This window comes from Squalius cephalus (assembly GCF_949319135.1).
Source record: "Squalius cephalus genome assembly, chromosome: 8".
NCBI classification, from domain to species: domain Eukaryota; kingdom Metazoa; phylum Chordata; class Actinopteri; order Cypriniformes; family Leuciscidae; genus Squalius; species Squalius cephalus.
In genome coordinates, this window is record NC_137129.1 from 34919346 (window position 1) to 34938991 (window position 19646).

General features: G+C 36.6%; 3 protein-coding genes across 4 annotated transcripts; all 3 read right to left on the minus strand.

Moving 5' to 3' along the window:
• Positions 1–5916, minus strand: s100s (S100 calcium binding protein S). 2 transcript variants are annotated; one of them, XM_079879607.1, is made up of 3 exons: positions 5852–5916; positions 3309–3462; positions 1–890 (listed from the first exon to the last, which is right to left on the minus strand). In XM_079879607.1, the coding sequence occupies exons 2-3, from the start codon at positions 3459–3461 to the stop codon at positions 690–692; spliced, it is 354 nt and encodes a 117-aa protein (XP_079735733.1). In that variant the 5' UTR covers position 3462; positions 5852–5916; the 3' UTR covers positions 1–689. The 2 variants fall into 2 exon arrangements, with proteins under 2 accessions (XP_079735733.1, XP_079735734.1); XM_079879608.1 differs by lacking the exon at positions 5852–5916 and having other exon boundaries at positions 3309–3497.
• A 657-nt stretch (positions 5917–6573) lies between these two features.
• On the minus strand, positions 6574–15713 carry s100u (S100 calcium binding protein U). The gene is made up of 3 exons (XM_079879476.1): positions 15355–15713; positions 10073–10205; positions 6574–8801 (listed from the first exon to the last, which is right to left on the minus strand). The coding sequence occupies exons 2-3, from the start codon at positions 10190–10192 to the stop codon at positions 8400–8402; spliced, it is 522 nt and encodes a 173-aa protein (XP_079735602.1). The 5' UTR covers positions 10193–10205; positions 15355–15713; the 3' UTR covers positions 6574–8399.
• A 655-nt stretch (positions 15714–16368) lies between these two features.
• On the minus strand, positions 16369–19366 carry s100a11 (S100 calcium binding protein A11). Its single transcript, XM_079878343.1, has 3 exons — positions 19290–19366; positions 18737–18892; positions 16369–17441 (listed from the first exon to the last, which is right to left on the minus strand). Exons 2-3 carry the CDS (start codon positions 18863–18865, stop codon positions 17313–17315), a joined length of 258 nt encoding a protein of 85 aa, XP_079734469.1. The 5' UTR covers positions 18866–18892; positions 19290–19366; the 3' UTR covers positions 16369–17312.
• Between the last annotated feature and the right edge of the window lie 280 nt (positions 19367–19646).

The window sequence follows — 19646 nt, forward strand, 5'->3', positions numbered from 1 at the left end:
GCAAAGAAAGAGACAAACCAAGTTCACATCTTCAACACTGAATTATTAGATTCATAGATCATGAACACTGTTCAGAATTTATGGTAACCATGAAGTAGATGAAATATTGCTTGCTGTCAACAGTAAAGGGTATTTATAATTACATCATAATGAAAGATGTAAGTATAAATCCCTCAACATCTGTTTGTCAAGTCACAGTTCAGAATTATTAAAAATGAGCATTCATAACTGTCCATAACACACTATCTCCAATCCCATTCTCTCTAAACAGGCTTTGACACTTACAAGTAAGTAGCCACTGATTGCACTCGTAATACACTTTGCTGCTATATCTTCATCCAAAAACAGACTCTATATAGCCATATATAATGTCTGTGGTCATGTGCTCTCATATGAAACAGAAGGCACCCATCCTGAAAGATTTTTAAACCCCTTATACTCAAGAACTTCTCATTAGCTAGAAAGAAAATAGTTGCACTGATGTGTGTTTCTGTCAAACCCCCAAGTCTTTGCCTGTGGGGTTTGCCAGTTTTGTTAACAGCTTGGGTTGAATTATAAAAGCAGAGAAATCTCCTCCAGGATCTAGGTTTGTCGGTCCCGGTTAAAGAAATGGATGAAACTTGTGCACTCTCTTGTTCTCAACCATGCAACCTATTAATACTTCTCTCTGTTTTTGAAGCATTTGCTCATTACTCTTTCTTTTCCTCTGTTGAAGCCGCATCGTCCTTGCCGTCGGGCTTTTTGGGCGCCGGGCTGTCCAGGAAGAAGTCGTTGCAGGCCACGGTCAGCGCCCCCATGAGGATGATGAACTCGGTGAAGTCCACCTCGCCATCGTTATTGGAATCCAGGTCATTCATCACTCGTTCCACCGCATCTTTATCTTGAGCGTTCTGTGGGAAGACAAAAAGAAAGTTTAAAGTGAGTATCAAAACACTATAAAAAACGTCTGAATGGTTAGGGCTTAATCAGTGCTGGGTAATTACTAACAAATTGTAGTTTGTTAAAGATTACAAATTACATGAAGAAAATTGTTTATGTAATATATTAGATTACATTTTAGGTGGTGTAATTTGACTACTTTTGGATTACTTTTATATTACTTTTGACCTAACTTGTTTGTCACATAGAATTGAATAGGAATATTTTGTACCATATTGAAATGAAAATACAAAGAGAATGCAAATATATTCCATACTTTATCAACATCATGAAGTCCATTAAACATTGCATTACGTCAGGGTTTCCCAAATTAGGGTTTGTGAAGGAACTGCAGGGTTCTTGAGTTGAAAAGCTGAGTTGATGAAATATATTTGCGAATGCCAACATTAATGCGAATTATATGTAAAAAGTAATCAATAAAAAAGTAACTGTAATCTGATTACGAGCATTTTAGAACATAATCTAATCTAATTACAACTACTTAATTTTTGGAATCTCATGTAATCCAGATTACATGTAATCAGTTACTATCCATTACTGGGCCCTATGTACTGTGTTTAGAATTGGAATTAAAGGGTTAAATTAAATGTAGGTAAATTCAACAATTAATGTCCTGGGGCCGTATTCACAAAGAATTTTAAGGCTAAAAGTAGCTCCTAACTGGCGAATTTAGGAGCAACTCCTAAAAATAATGGGCGTGTCACTCGTAACTTTAGGACTCCTAATTTTTTTGACTAAGAGTAATTCACGAAGCATTTTAGCCCTAAAAGTAGCACCTAAGCCTGGGACATCTTAAAAGAAGTCGAGAGGACTCCTAACTCACTAAGACCTTCACAAACCGCTTTTTGTGGCATTTCACGCTGCGATGTTTTGAAATGTGTATGCGGAGGCTACAGGAGCTTCCAATCGCGAGGGAACAATTTTGCATTGTAGGCATAACTAGGGATGCAATAACGACACCAACAACAACCAAAACTAGGCTACTCATTGCATGTAAACTAATTGTAACGTTTCATTGTGAATCAAATTAAAATGTTCTTCTCTTTGCAAACGTAGGCAGAGGCATATAGTGACAGATTAATTCAATAATGTTGCAAAGATATTGCATCAATCAATATGTTTCATTAGGCTACTAGGCTATTTGTTTAGCCTTACTCTTTATTCATTTAGGCTGTTTATTCAGTTATTCATTATCTTCCATCCTTCGCACTACTTGTGTAGCGCACACATTCTCAGACCTGTCACCTGTCACTCATCATCGTAGGGGAGGTGTTAGGAATCATTCCCGCGTTACAATCATCAGCCAATCAAGGTGGTCACTTCAGTCAAGCTCATGCATGAGTAATGACGTCATCCATAGCAACGAAGACTCACTCTTAGTTTAGGAGTTGTCATTTTTATAGAGTGTATTTTTGTATCATTTTGTATCAGTGTATCATTTTAAGAGTATAGGTCTGAAAGGCGTTGTGAATAACTTTTAAGAGAAAACTCCTAGCTAAAATCTTTTAGTGCGATTTAGGAGTACTCCTAGTGGTAAGATAAAATGCTTTGTGAATACGGCCCCTGGTATGTTTTTTTTTCATAAAGTATATATAAATGTGCTAAATATGTATAAAAGTGAAATCCAAATGGGGCGAAAGTGATAATATATGGTGATAATTTCATTTTGAAACCTTGAAAACTCTTTAAGTTGAGTAGAAAATAATTTGGCAAAGTGTGTAGCAGGAGGAACTCTGGGAATGTCAATGACAGGGAATGTATGTGCACTTCAGTCGAAAGAGCCAGAAGCTGAATCACATACATGATGTTTGCATGAAACACAATTACAGGGTCACTGAACCTGTAAAACGTTTCATGCGTTTCTGTAACTTGCAGTAAATGCAAATCTGAGCTTGTGTAACAGGTTGTGTCACATTCGTTTTAGTAGGTATTTAAAGTAATCTGTTTTGCAGAAGTTGTGAAGAATGAATGTGGGGTGGGGGGGGGGATGGGTGAAAAAAAAACCTCTATAATATTTTTTGAAGAAGTAAATACTAAATTGAAGTCAAAACTAAAACTAAATCAAAATTGATTTATTTACTATTATTATTTTCTTAATACTTGTTCATTTACTTATTGTTAACAATGAATTGGTGCATAATAATCCAGATTTATTTATTTTTTATCAACCACTCCCTTCCAAACCCATGCTTCCATTCTGATTTGGAACACCCACTTTGCATGATGCAATCAAATCCTGAAGGATAAAATCAAGCTCCGCCCTCTTTTTGGTTAATATGTTATTTGTGATTTGGCTTTGAAATTTGCCAGTATATAAAATAAGTAAAATAAGATGCAAAAGTTGTGTAATTATGCATAATTCTTCTCACCCCGAGATAATTTCCCAGCTCCTCCGTCAGAAGTTCCCTTAGTTCCCCTCGGCTGAGCGTGTATTTGTCTCCTTCCTTCCCGGAATACTTATGAAAAGTCTTGATGAGCATCTGCATGGCGCTTTCCAAGTTGGAGCTTGGTTCTTTGGACATGCTGCAAGGTGGTTAAAAAGGTCAAAGGTTAGATACAACGACATGACGCGCCCCTCGCTAGACCCTGCTGCATGTATGGTCACATGACTAGCATGGGTGGAGCTTTGGCTCAATCAATGCTGGCACAAACACACGTTTTGGACTATGGGTGAAAACAATGTTCTCTCAATCATTTGTTTGAGATAATATCCTTACTGTTTTGGGGGGTTTATTTGCTTTAGAGGAAAATTAGAGGTTCTGATTAGGGGTTTGTCACTCAAAAAGCAACATTCTTACACATCACACTTTGAGCGTGGCATCTTGGATCTTCTCTCTCCGGGTTCAGCAAGCTACTGCGCATGTAGAAACAGACACAGTCATTGATGAGGTGCAACAGAAGACGAGAAAGAGCATGAACAGCATTTGGCAAAAGTACTGAACGTTTTGCTTCAGTGTTATGGCTGCATTTTGGTTTTCTAGAAACCAACTTAACATGTAATTTTGATGTCCCAGATACACAGAGAGGTAACGTTAGACCTCTAAGTACTGTGGTTCTGAAGTTTTGGCACTTTATGAGAGACATACACCGTTAAAAATATAGGTTCTTTTATGGCTACGATGGTTCCCCATGAAGAACCTTTTACATCCATGAATCTTTCAATTATAATGGTTCATTTAAGAACTGTTCACTAAAAGGTTCTTTGGGGAACCAAAAAATGTTTCCTTGGAACCTTGATTTTTAAGTGTATAGGTACACTTAGATGTACATCCAAATCATGATTAGATCAATTGTTCTAGTATTCTGTCTTGAACACTCATTAGTTGTATGTGAACGCTTGCCTGCTCACAGCTAAATCATCTGTTGCTCATGTAACAGGGGCCGCATCTCTCAAATGGAAACCACAAGTGAAACATAAAACTGTCAAAACGAAGATAAAACTACTGGCAAGTTCCCCAGGGAAGCTTCTTCCAAGTAATCCGAGGCTCTCGTGAAGACGCAAACACACACAATGCGCACCTGAAACTGTCCTAAAGCAAATCCATTAGTTAATTTTGAGGATAGAGGCCAAAGTTAAGTGGAAGAAAGAGTTCTGTAGACTATAATCATGAGAACCAAAATAAATAGTGTAAAATGAAGAAGAAAGGATAAGACAGTATTAGATGATTACTGAAATTAATAATTACTAATGGATTAAGATCAATTCAATGGTAAAATGCATTATTGTTGTCCCATTTCTTACACGACTGTACTAAATAGCAGCATAATTGAATTGAGACTTTAGATTCAATTCTAGAGGCCTTCAGGAGGCCTTCGTGCTCAGCTCTTTATTTCAAGTACTACACCATCTAATTTAACTAATTAGTGAATCTAAGAGAGTGCCTAATTAGGAAGCTCAAATGGCAACATACGGATTTGGAACAAATACTGGTGAACTCTACAGCTCTCAGGAACTAAAACCGAGAACCATTGTTCATGAAATGGACACTAACTAGAAAGGTCAGAATAGTTTTAATGTCCCGCAAAGCCATTAAAACTGGAAGCTTTTTAGGACAAAGCGGCTATAAGGCAACAGAAGATAGAGCATAAGACAAATGGAAAAAAGTAAGCTAAAAGGTGAAATGATGGCACATTTTTTTGTAGGACAGAAGGAAACAAGAAGCGCATCCTCATTAGCCGTATCAGAATAGAACGGACACAGTGAGGCCATGACAACCAAGATGAGAATGGTAACGTAACACCAAGTGACCTAGTGACACTAAGGAAACTGACCGTTCTTTGACATGTAAAGAAGAAGAGATTCATTTATTTACATAAGAACAAATGCTTTTTAATCTAAATCTAACTCATTTGATGATATAAACCCAAAAAGGACATTTACATTAATCAAAATCAATGACATAACCATATATTAAGGATTGCCATGTATAGTGAATACAGGTAAAGTGGGACACTTAAATTCTTAGATTATATTTGTATATGGATATATTTTAAAATGTATATTTTGGAAAGTTTTTCACTTTACCTGTATTCGTGCGGCACTATATAGATAGATAGATAGATAGATAGATAGATAGAGATGGATGGATGGATGGATGGATGGATAGAGACAGAGAGAGAGAGAGAGAAAGAGAGAGAGATAGATCAGTGTAAAATCCATAAAAATTATCCATAGCAATTGTGTTCAAATAAAATTCTAATTGACTTTAACTTAGTAAAACTCTAACTTTGAAGACTAGACATTCATGGTTATATCTATATCTTTTCAGAAGAACTTAGTAGTAGCACTGAGCTATGAACATATTTGAATAAGACTAGCAGAAAAGTAGATAATCCAATCGGGAAGAGCATTAATTAGCTTTCTGCTGTGAGAGAAAGGAGTCCTTTCTCTCGTCTGAGCTGTCTGTCTTACCTGAATGCCTACGGAGAGCTTCCTTTGTCTGTAATGAAGTGCAGGAGATAGTGATAGACAGCCGGAGAGCTGAGGAACAGATGAGGGGAGAGAGAGAACCTCTGGGGTTTAAATATCACTCACTCTGCCCCCTCCTTTCTCAAGAGCATCTCCCGCATCTTCAGTTTCGGCACCCCTCCCATACTCTCTTCCTTTAGTTCACCTGCCAATATAAGGGCCATTTGACCCCGTCATGCCAGTTGACTCGACACAAGAAGACTCTACAGGCCAGTGGAGTTTGCATTACAGTCCTTTATTGTTGAGTAGCTGGAGATGGTCAATCATACAGCATAGAAAATGAAGTATGTGGTCAGTTGAGCAGTATTGAGCAGCTACACTTAATGAAAAACTCATGCATTTGTTCAAAAGACAGTTTTATGTTACCTATAGGTAGAGCTGGTGACTACTTCTGTTTGACTGACAAAACTGGATTAACATCAAGCTTGAAGTTCAATTTTACAGTATGGTCAAAACGTTAGTAAGGTGTGATGACGTTATAATGCTAATGAGGCCTAGCAACACCAGACACGACTGATTTGGAGTCGGACACACCAAAGTAAACAGGCGGTTTTAGATGGCCAGGATATACATGACAGCATGAGATAAACGAGAGCTCATTAGCATGATCTAAATGAGCCCTTTTTAGGCAGCGTAGGATTTCTCACTGATGTAGGCTATACATATCTGTATAATGCATAATGTAGTATGTATAATGTATTATGTAAGCTGCTTTAATGGCTATATAGTGAAAGTACCTGTGCATTTGTCTCTTCTTCTTCCATGTTATTGCTTTCATAAATGTCTTATGACTTTACACTAGATGCGATATCAAAATTCATTGAATCATTGATAATTAGTGAAAAATTCAAGGAACAGTGAGATAAGGTTCCTCATCAGGCCGTTGTCACATGGGTTGTCTAGAACACGACTAACATAACCGTCAATACATGATGAGATACAACATTAATATTTGTAATGTCACTAATCAATATATTATTAGCTAGATTGAATCTATCTTTTTTGGTTATACGGATGTTAAAGGAACATGGGAAAGTTACTTTTAAATGTTCTCTAAACATTCTGAAACAATTAGTAACACATAAAAAATGTTAGACCAATGTCCAACTAAAACGTTTCAGGGGGAAAAAAAGTTCCATGAGTGATAATGTTTTTGTTTTCTCAGCGTTTTTGAGAACATTATTAAAGACCGGACAACTTTCTGTTCTAGGAATAATGTTCATAACTTTTAACACAAAACCTTGCCAGAATGTTAACCAAAGTTCTGAGAATGTTCCATGTTATCTGGGTATCTAGCTATGTGCTAATGCTAACATGCTAGTTGTGATCAAGTGAAACTGGTTAATTATTATGTTAATATAGTCTTTCAAGACATTTAATCTTTGCAAAGCTGTTTAGTAAAAGCCATATCCCCACTTTAGAGACCAACACATAACAAAACACAAAAGAAAAACAGCTAAATATGTGGAGGCGAATATGGTTAAAATAAATGTGAATGAGTGATTACTGAAGTGCGATTCTTATGTCAATCTTATTAACTGTCTTCAGGGGTCTAACCTTAGTGAACCAATACTGTGGGATGACTTGGGGCTCCCACGGGGCCACAAGGGTCCCCTGGTGTGGATTCCATCCCAAAGGCTTTTAATTATTGAGCGTCAGCTATCATAAGCACACTAAGCATCTGATATTCCAGCTCTTGAGGCGAAGCACTAAGATGGACAGCATGTGAAAGTCAGCTAATAGAGGATGTCAGAGAGAGTTAGATCCAAGTACACAAGCCAGAAAGCATGCCATAAAACTACATTATTCAAAAGCAAATCTGTTTATTCTCATGCAAACAAGGCCCGGAAATGTGAACAACATAGTATGTGGACTGCATAGTGTTCCCATGTGCGCCACAAACGCAAGTCCCACATTTGAATGGCGACGGAATATGTTAAATTCCTGCAGAAGGGCATTTCATCAAACAAAAGTGCTATTTTTACACTTCTGCAACACTGGAAAATACATAGTACATTTACGACTAGCACCGAAGTCGACTGAGAAAGTGGCACAAACATAATGGATACTTAATAGTGCCTAAATGTAAGCTATAAAACCGATGTCTGTTCTTCATTCACGGATGTTTTGTGGAGATATTGGAGAGGGGACACAGTGGTTGCAGTACCCTTACAACAAATCTGGCTCAAACAAAAGGACATAATGATAAGTTATTGCACCCCTTTGGCCATTTGTCACATTTGGGGCTGTCGACACACACACACACACACACACACATTATTATTACAAAAATGAATCACAGGCATGAACTAATTTGCATACAATCAGAAATTAGTATTATTAAGAATGCTACACCTCTTTGCAGTAATAAAATTGGTAGTGTATTGGCCAGGTTTCGAATGTATGTAGTAAAATATCACAATAATGAAAATGACGAATAAAACAAACACAGAAGCATTTGAATCGCGACAATCTCGACTTCCTCAAGCTCCTACGACGCTTCCTCTGTTTTGATCTTCTCTTCAGCTTTATTCTCTTCAGCTTTATTCTCTTCAGCTTTCGCTCCTTCCTGTTCCACATCTGTTTTTTTCTCTTCCTCTGGCTTCTGCTCTTCGGCCGCTGCCTTCTCGACCACTGGCTTGTCTTCTTTCTCCGCCTCCTTTGCCGCCTGTGGCTCTGCCTTGGGCTCTGCCTTTGCATTGGCTGCCGCCTCAGCCTGCGTCTCCTGGGTTGAACTCTCTGCTTGTGTTTCGTTTTCCAAACAACGCTGGTCGCTGAGAGCCTGCGCCAGATAGCCAACCAGATTCATATACTCCTGGAAGCCGACCTTCCCATCCTGGTTGTTGTCAAGCTGTTCACGCATGGTTTTAACTGCATCATTGTCCTCTGTGTCCTAAACACAAAGTTCCTCAGATGTTAATCACTCATGCAACAGGTTTGCGGCTTGTATTGATTGTCATTTAAATGTTCATTTAAACTGCTGAAAGTGATACAACATCCAAAATAGATTCTAAATTATTATTAATAAATGGATTTTTTTTAAAGATAGAAGTCTTTTCTTCTCTATTGTGATGGATATCTGAGTAAAACGGCTTCTCGAACAAGAACAAATGTAGGCTTGATTTTGTCTATTGGGAATTGATTGGATGGTTGTGGTTTGCTATTGGTCGATCTAACGCCAGTAAACGCATCAGAAAAAAAAGAGATGTCTCTAGCCTGGTTTCCATCCAAAAGTGAAGTGAATCTTTTCAAAGTTCGCAAAAAACAAACAAATGCGAATTAGGTGCGTTTCCATCAAGTTTATGATGACGGTGGTGTCGGTAACCTAGTAACCAACAGTAAATAAAACACACCATCAGCGGAAACAGCCGATTAGTCACGTGGTTTAATGTTCGCTACGTCAGAATTCATTTGGCAAATGCGTTTCCATCTCCCTTTGTTCGCATTAACTCTTTTTCACAAAAACCACCTCAAGTGAGCGTAAAAACTTTTTTGTGAAATGAAGGGATTTTTTTTCCAAAATCGGTGTTTCTATCACTCGTTTCTGATGCGATACTTCAAAATGCGCATAAATGCAGGGTGATGGAAACATAACTGCAAGAGGGAGGTGAAGCTTAAAAAAATAATGATGTGTTGTAGACGGATAAATCATTTATAATAAAAACTGCAATAAAAGAAAAAAGAGAATAGTCCATTTTGATTTCGTGGTGACTTTAAATATATAAATCTACAGCAAGTTTATAGTGTTTTTTTTCCCACCCGTTTATGGTCTGCCATGCAGGCACAATGATTGTTTAGAAGATTAATAGCCCACTTCTCCACAACAATCTGCACGAACCGAGGTATCATTCATGTCCGTAGCACAAACAGCGCGAGATGAACGAGCACCACTAAAAGTTTTCCTCTGTAATTTAATGTGGCACCGGAGCAAATAACACAGCAGCATTCTTCATGGCAAATGACTATTTGGACACAAGTTTGTGGTTTCTGCTCAGCTCATCAAAGTCCAGATAATAAGGAACTGCTCAAAAAAGAAATAGACCAGGGCCGACCTGTAGCCATGGAAAAATCGAGTGTACTGAAAGACGAATATGGTAACTGGATGATGGCTGAATTTCAAATAATGTTTTGCTAGATTTAACAAAACTGAACGCAGCTTCTGACCGTCAGAATGTTCTTCAGTTGGCTCTTCACAAGGCTCTGGAACTCCTTTCCTCCGAGGCTTTCCTTGCCCTTGGACGACTTCAGGTAGACACCCACCACGTTTTTAATTGCTGCCTCCATCTTTGCTTTCGCTCTACAACAAGATGAAAAGAACATTTAGTAGACAGCTGACATTAGGGATGCACGGATATGACCAACAAAATGTTACTGTACACTATTTTGGTGAAATAAATTAAAAATAAAATACTAAAAATCAATCATTTTAAATGCTACATGTGAATTTAAGCATCCCAGCATTATAATGTACAGTATAAACATGGAAAATATTTGTTTTTAGATTTGCTAAAGATTACAATACCGTTCAAAAGATAAGTAGGGCCTACGATTTTTGTTTTGTTTTTGAAAGAATTTTCTTATGCTCACCAATGCAGCATTTATTTGATCAGTATAAACATTAATATTGCGAAATAATGTTACAATTTTAAATAACCGTTTTCTATTTGAATATATTTGAAAATGTCATTTATTCCTGTGATGCCAAGCTGAATTTTCAGCATCATCACTCCAGTCTTCAGTGTCACATGATCCTCCAGAAATCATTCTAATATGCTGATTTGATGCTCAAGAAACATTTCAATATTATTCAACAGTTGGGCTTAATATTTTTTCAGTACTCTAAGAGAAAGTTCAAAAGAACAGCATTTATTTGAAGCAGAAATCTTTTGTAATCAATGTAATGCATCCTTGCTAAATAAAAGTATTAATTTCCTTTAAAAACACTTTTAAACAGTAGTGTGCATTTAACTGTAAATTATATATTAGTGTTTTTAAAGAGTAAATTACATGAGCTTTGATAACAGCAATCTGAGGGAAATTGCGATAGATAGATAGATAGATAGATAGATAGATAGATAGATAGATAGATAGATAGATTCGATCTAGATAATAATGTATTGATTAGCGACATTACAAATATTAATGTTGTATCCCATCATGCATTGACGGTAATGTAAATATAAGTTTAATAAACAAACCCTAACCCTATGAAGAAGTGGGGTCATTCGGTGGTTGGCGACATGCCAAGCTCTTAACAAGTTAGAGACAACACTCTAGCCACAGTACCTGAGAGTGTACTAGGGTGTGGAGAATGGAAATCTTGGGGGTTAGAACTGACAGTCAATTGCAGATAAGGGAAGAGAGAAGAAAGAGGCAAGTCGCCAGTGGCTGTCCTGATCTTTGATAGGTCATCTGATCTACCGATGACCAAACCACGCAGCGGCTTCATGTTTCTCAAGGGATTACCGACAGCTCAAACATCCCTTCTTTCACTCACTCACTCACTCACTCCTTTTTTCTGTAGTTTGTTCCTCTTGCTCTTCACACCTCTTTTAATATAAAGAATTCAGTCCTGCTTTTAACTTTCTTTCTTTCTTTTCTCACGGATAAGATTTCACCTATGCAGGCACACGTTCACTCTCTCTCGCATTCCACTACACAATTTTTTACTGGCTTGTCAACGTTTAGAAGGAAATGCCTATAGCCAATCGCCTTGTCTCAATGAAGACATGGCGTTACTCAGATTCTTTGTTGAGGTGCAGACGGTCATAACTCAGCTATGTTCAGCATGAAGATCAGATTTTTGGGTAATTTTCCGAAAACCTCCATTAAAGTGTGTTTGATATATGCAGCGGCAACAATAAGTAAAGACATCTGTAGTGTTGTTGTTATTTGTTAAATAAAACTGGTAACACTTTACAATAAGGTTCATTAGTTAACATTAGTATTAACTAACATAAACTAACAATGAGCAATTAATTTGTTACAGTATGTATTAATCTTTGTTAATTTTAGTTAATAAAAATAGAGCTGTTCATTATTTGTTCATGTTAGTTCACAGTGCATTAACTAATGTTAACAAATACAACCTTTGATTTTAATAAAATATTAGTAAATGTTGAAATTAGTATTAACTAAGTTGTGGAAGTATTGTTCATTCTTAATTCATAAGGTAGTTAACTAATGTTAACAAATGAACGTTATTGTAAAGTGTTAAAGTAAAACTATTAAAAACCATTTTCTGTATGAAATATAAATATTAGTTGAAACACTTAAACTTACACAAAATTTTTAAATGTAGCCTTGGCATCTAACTAAAATACATAAGTTTAAGTTATAAAAAAAAAGACAAAATCTCATAAAAATGACAAACATAACAAAATTAATGAAACTAATAAAATTACAATGAAAACTGAAAGTATAAAAATAAAAGCTTGTTTAAAAATATGATTAAATATTATAATAGGTAGTCGACTACCTCTAAAAGTGCCAATAATATAAAATGATCCTGTTATAAGAACAGCAGAATGCAGGAACCAATGTTTCAATGCATTAAAAGGTTCATTTCATTGATAAAATTTTGAACAAAAGAACTAAGTGTCTGCCAAAGATAGAAAACACAACTTTTGAAATTCCAATCATTGCTCTTTTACGCAAGTCATTCAGACTTAACCAGAAAGTTACGACTTGCTTGTTAAGATGAGGATCGGAACCTTGTAATTTGCATAGCTGTACAAACAAAGCTGTACAAAAAAAACAGTGACATCCAGCGGTCAGCAAAGGAGCCCTTTGGGTTGTTATTGGAGGTCAAAATCTGTGTAGGTGTGCTTGTCATCCGAGACGGTTTCTAATGCCGCCAAATTAGCTGACGCACATTCACACAGAGTTTCCTCTTATCAGCAGTAATAACCACATCGACAGGTAGTAAGCAATTAAGAAACATGACCATTAGCCTAATTTAATGAGAGAGAGAGAAGGAGATACAGAGATGACGCAGTACGCATATTAAAGTTTCTTGTTTCATAGGCTGTTCGAAAGTGAGAAGGACTCTTTTACGCTAGTGTCAGGTGGAATGGTGCAGGAAATAGACTAGTTTTCTTCCTTGGCACACAGACACTCAGCTAATGGTGTCACAGTGCAGCAATAAACTATATTATACTTCATATTGGCTGTTGAATATAAACCCTACATACTCGTCTGAGACTACATCTCAAAACCTAGCAGGCTGCCTTTCTAGACTTCATTGTTGGGCATCACAGACATGTTTTGAGTTCCATTGCATCTATGATGCCCTAAAATGCTGTCTGTTATAACATGCACTCTTGAAAATAAAGGTAGCATCAATGGTTCCATGAAGAACCTCCTTCCATCAATTGTACCTTTTCATTGCGCAAAAGGTTCTTTATAGTGGTATCGATTTTTTTTTTTAAATGTTCTTTACACTAAGAAAAAATGGTTATTTTAAGAACTGTTCACTGAAAGATTCTTTGGGGAACCCAAAATGGTTCATCTCTATGAAAACCTCTTTTGAAACTTTGATTTTTAAGAGGTTTTTTTTAATGGTCTGACTGAAAAATTGCTTTTGAAAAAGATTTTGCATGCTACAAAAGTGTCTGCTAATATAAAATGTCCATATACCATACAAATATAAACTTTATATCAGAGAATATAATTTGAAACATATATGAAAAATATTGGTTTGTGCATACCTTTAACCAAAAAGACAAATGTAAACAATGTAAAACACAATTGTTACCTTTAGCCACTATTTGTTTTTCACCTGATTTGACCCTGAACATTTACTTTTGTTGGATGTAATCTAATGAGATTATTTTTTGACAAGAATAAAACCAGTGTGTATATGTTTAAGTCATAAAAAGATTAGCCTAGTTATAAATGAGCAAGATAAGTGACTTTCTCAAGGCTGTGTCTCAAAACCTATGAGCTACCTACCTAGACAGCATTCTCATAAGCACCTATTAACACAGAAAGCAGCATCCTGACTGAAATGGTACATCTAGGTGGCAAAATACTGTTGAGTCACAACCCCTACTGTACAGTCAGGATCCAGTCAGCCCTTATCCACTGTACAAACAATGTCTACATGCGCCCTAGATCAAAAGGCCGTCGCTCTGTTGAAGTCAATGCTGTGTTGTTGTCACAAGTCTTACACACCTTCTCTCCACAATCATATTTCTAGTGACTATAGGCATCGTTCACTGATCCTATTGACTCTTTCAACCCTCGGTCTCAACCCTATCCAGTGCCAGTCGTCAAGACTTATGAATTATTAACGGCTTTGGCCCCTGACCTGGCGATTCCGTGCGCGCTACCCTAGACAGTCTCGAGCTTTAACCCAAAACTCTCTCAGACAGACAGCACGTGGATGGTTAATAAAAAGTAATGAAGCGAGATCTTCCATTAGGCTACTTAAGTGACTCTCCAAAACAGACATGACCTTTTACTGTTCCTAGACGAAATGAATAAATAAATCCGTGCAAACAACCTCATGAAAAAGGAAAAAAAAAAGGAAAAAGGGACGCCGACATGTAACAACGGACACTCGTGCACTCTACCGTTTCTCTCCAATGCGCAAAAGAGATTGAAAGGTTTGCGTTTCCAAACGGGCGAACGTGATACGCGCGCGCTCGATCACGGTAAAGACAATACCCGCCGCTCGCGTGCGCCATTAAAAATTCACACAGGAACAACTTTGCCAGTGTATAAAAACTCGTGGGGAACAATCTTCAGGTAGTTCTTATTTTCAACACACTGAAATCACGCGTCGATAAAATAGCTTTTGTGTTAAACGCTTCTCTTTTCTGTTAGCCTAAATGTTCTGAGAAGCACAGTTCTGACTTGGACTTGATTTAATGTTGGCACAGAAGACTTAAAATGTCATACATCTAGAATTAATATGACTACAATTATATTATACATAAGTATTAAAATAATTATATACTTGCCTGATCTTTATAGCATATATGAAGTACATTTTATGTAGGCTATAGGCCTATTTGATGTTTTATATTATTTTATTTTTAAAAATTAACCTTTTTTATCCTTTTTTTCAAATGAAAGCCTATTTAAGATCAAAATATTATATTTATTTTAAGATTCATTTAAAATACAATGCAATACAATAGCAGCAGTCACTGATATCAATTGTGTAATTGTTGGCGCGTACAGTCTTAATAAAACGACGCGATTAACAACGCTTCAAATAGAAGAATAGTTCAGCAAATACGTAAAATACGCATTGACTGTGTGCGAAAACGGCAGATGTTTTCAGATTCAGCTGGCTGAGGATGGTCGAAGGGTGTTCCTAAAACGTGGCGTTGACACTTACAAAAACTCTCACAAGTTCAAAACTCAAAGTTTTGTGTTTAAAGTAGGCTATTAGTATTAGTCTGTAATGCAAAAGAAACGTATTTTGAAGCACTTACCCTAAAATGGGGACAGAGCGGATTGACAGTTCGCAGTAGCTGCAGTAAACCTCTTTTTTTTTCTTTCCTTTTCTTCCCTACCTCCAAAAAAAAAAAAAAAAAAAAAAAAAAAAACTTGTCAGACTCGAATCTCTTCCGTGATTTTTTTTCGTAAACGTTTTTTGCCCCTGACTCTGACAAATGAAAGGGCGTGTACCTGGAGGAGGGGAACTAAAGGACGAACTTATTTAGTTGCTTTCAACAGGACATTTGAGTTTTGAGATGATTCATATGCTGAATTTGATATTTCTAATGATGTCTACTGTTGTAACATCAAACATTATCATACGTGAATGTAGTTTCACTGTAGAAATTATACTGGGAATCATGGCTGAGCACGGTGAGTTTTGTATGGAGCTTTAGTGGGAAGTCCAAAAATTTAACCCTTACCTGCACAATGTTTGCACCAGTGTCAGAAATTATAGCTCGGGACATAATGCCTCATTGTTTTATCTTTTACAACATTTCGTAGTCTTATAAAGTAATGCATTTAGTTTCTCATAAAAATAAATAGGCTAAATAATTTCCAGTAAACTGTATCAAAATCCTCCGTAATGGTAGTGGAGAGCTACACTGAAAAAAAAAAGAGGCAGTTTTTACACTGCTTTAACTCATTAAATAAGTCGCTTATTTTGATAAGTTATACAAAATTCAACTCATGTTTGTAAGTCAGTTTAATGTATTTTTTAAGTTGAAATGACTTAAACATCCAAGTTATTTTTTTAAGGCAGCAACTTTTTTTGTGTAATCTTCACACAGTGGTGACAAATATTTATTAAAGACATATTAAAGACATATTATAGGCCTACATTTTGAATTCTTCTTTTTTTCTTTTTTTTTTCAGTCCAAGTATATGTCATAAATAAATGACACTCTGCATGTTTATATACTTAGAAAATAAGGGTAAAAACTGCTCCTGAAAATCAATTCCAGGGGGCAAATATTTGCCTCTAATACATTAATTCACATGAAATATAGAGACAACAAAGTGCTTTATTTTTTAAAACGCCGCAGGAATTAATATGGTCAAGATTCTTGCTAACTGGAATGCTTTGTATTGTGATAAATCTCCAGACAGCCTTTAACAGGCCTCAGGGGAGACATATAGTCATATCCCAGTGCCCGAACTTTACTATGATTATGTGTTTACAAGAGGCACCGCCTATGTAAAGTGGTTTGTACTGACTGCTGTCACTTTGTGTGGACTATGGTCATGCTTTAGTCACGCCCGCCTCACATCTTTTTTGATCATGCTACAAAGTTCACTTTTGACTCATTTTTATTCCATAAAAAGGTTCAAATTTTGTTCACCCCACATGAGTCGTCTATTGTTGGGCTAAAGGTTTCAAATTAAAATCTTGATGCATCTCTCAAGGCAGTTTTAAATTGACAGCCAATGTTCTTCAGGCAGCTCAAAATTTGTGTACTCAGTTTACTTCAGTATAGCACTTGCAAATAAGATCTAAATCTCCCTTATTATCCAAAAGAAACCAACGCCCTTTCGTCAAGCCACACCTGTAAGCAAGGCAACTGCCGGCACCTGCTTTATATTGTGTTGGAGACTGAACGTGTCAATAAAGACGTATCGTAACTGGCTTTGACAGTCTTGAAGATCTAAATCTAAGCCGCTGCATGTGCAATATGATACTTGAGAGCCTCAGGCTGGTGTTGAGTTACCATGAAATGATGCTATTAAATCAGATGCGCTACACAAAAGAATGGAAGAGAACAATCTTATATTGCATGGTCAATAAAGAGGCAAGGCAATATTACCTTGAGAATCAAACAAAGCTTTTATTTTCCGTCACCTGGGAGAATCATTAACTGGGCAACAGCACGGCCTATGTTATAATTACATCAGGAAGTCACAAGGTGAAATTAAAGTGATTGGATGGCATTACGGAATATTTCTTCATTGGCTAAAAGCCGCCATGTTGGTTCGCCACATTGCCAATAAGCTGCCAGAACTCCAGGAAGGTCAGCTCTCCGTCGTTATTCGCATCCAATGAGCTCATGAGCTGGTCAATGGTGGCTGGGTCAGAGGAATTCTGTGAGAGAACACATTGAATTAGTCGTGTATATGCACTTGCAATGATAGTGTCTCCATCTAGTGATCGTCACTGGTACTCTGCATTCTTTTCTGCTGACCTATTAGTGTGGGGGGGAGTTCCTGTTCTGGATGGGCCAAACAGAAAATGCTCTGATGTGGCATTTTTCCATTGTCTCTGGCATAGTTTAGATGAAGACATAATGAAAGCAGCTGGTTTGTTTTCATGCACACTAGCAGTAACCTTTCTATAATCTTAGAGTTTTCTGAAGGAAGGATGTGTTATTTCCTCCACAAAATCACAAACATGTGACTCACATGGAATTCTTTAGACTAGAGGACTGGGATGTGGTTAACTAATAACTCGCACCAGGCCTCTAAAACGGTACTCTTATCCATTTTGGTGCATTCTTCTCAAATCTCACAACATAGAATGCTAATCAAACACTGTAAATAACCTTCATTTATTTAAACACTTTTAAAAGATCCAGTATTAAAGGTCACAGATAATAATAAAAAAATAGTAAAATAAGAATTAATTTTGCTGTACATGTTGATACATTTTTATTAATAGTTTGAATTGGTTTTTATTTTCATATTTTCCATTTTAATTTGTCCTTATTCTGTTTTTCTTTTGTTTAATATGTCTACATAGTTCAATATTTTTAATAGTATCTATAGCTAAAAATAATAGTTCTTTGCAGCACCTTAGATTCAGCAGGCATGCCTCTTCTTAATAAGAACCATTTTGAGTTGGTTTTATTGTTCTGTGGAGATTTAAAGTAAGAAGAAAAAAAAGCTTTTGATGTTACATGATTAGTTTTTAAGTTCAATGTACTGGTTCCTTTTACTTACTAAGAACTAAATGGGTTCCAAATAGTAACTTTATATTTAAAGGGATTGTTCATCCAAAAATGTAAATTCTGTCATCATTTACTCAACTTCAAGCTGTTCCAAACCTGTATGAATTTCTGTATGATCGCAAAATAAAATATTTTGAAGATGTCGGTAACCAAACAGTTGATGGACCCCATTGACTTCCTCAGTATGGGAAAATGTACTATGGAGGTCAATGGGGCCCATCAACTGTTTGGTTACCGACATTCTTCAGATCATCTTTTGTGTTCAGCCGAAGAAAGAAATTCATACAGGTTTGGAACAACTTGAGGGTGAGTAAATGATGTCAGAATTTTTATTTTTGGGTGAACTGTCCCTTTAAGTGTAGACCTGAACTTAGGAATATAAATATGAAGTTTACTGAACATTTGTTATGCTTTAATAACTCAAAAGGCTTACCTTTACGAAGTTAGGTAACTGGGATGTGACCAAGCTCTGAAACTCTTCCTTACTCAATGTATTTGCAGAGCCATCCTTCCCGGCATAAATCTTGAACTGGGAGACGAGCACGTTAATGGCAGATTCCATGATTTAGGGAGCAGGATGGTTCGGTGGCTGGAGATTAGAAGGTAATATACAGGTTAGTCCTTTCGAATGGACAAATCTGGTCTGAGACTTACAATAACCTTATTTCAAGTGTATCTGAGGTTAAAACAATAAAAAAAAAAAACATAAATCAAGACAATCAGTAATAAATGTGCAAAAATATATGGTGATCATGCTTATTTTTATAGGGACAATTCTGCCATCACTTCCAAACCTTTTTTATTCATACAGAGAAAGTAGATGGTGATACACCACTTTAATTTTATGGGAAAGTGCAGCTTGAACATTCTGCTAGGCAAGTCTTTTTGTGTCTCACAAAGAAAAATATACACATGGGTGAGTAAATGTGCATACTAAAAATGATTCAATAAAAAAAAGATGTCCAACAGAAGTATAATAGGCTTACCTGGGCTGAGGAGTGATGTTCTGGCTGGAGTTGTGTTTAAATGACCACCTCTCACCTTATATCCTCTTCATCAGACCGCCAAACTCAGCGGAAAACCAAAAATCACGCCCACTGCTCCATTTCACAAGTCAGGATTTTCTTATCTATCTCCTGCTTAAATGTTTCCATAGCAATCTCTTTCACACACATACATACAAACACAAGTTTGTTTCACTATATTAGTGAGGACATTGAATAGACTTCCATTGATTTTAGATCAAGTTAATGGTATTTTCTATCGCCAAACCCCTACCCCTAAACACAACCCTCACAGAAACGTGCGCAAAACACTATAAATAAAAATGTGTTTGGGCCAAT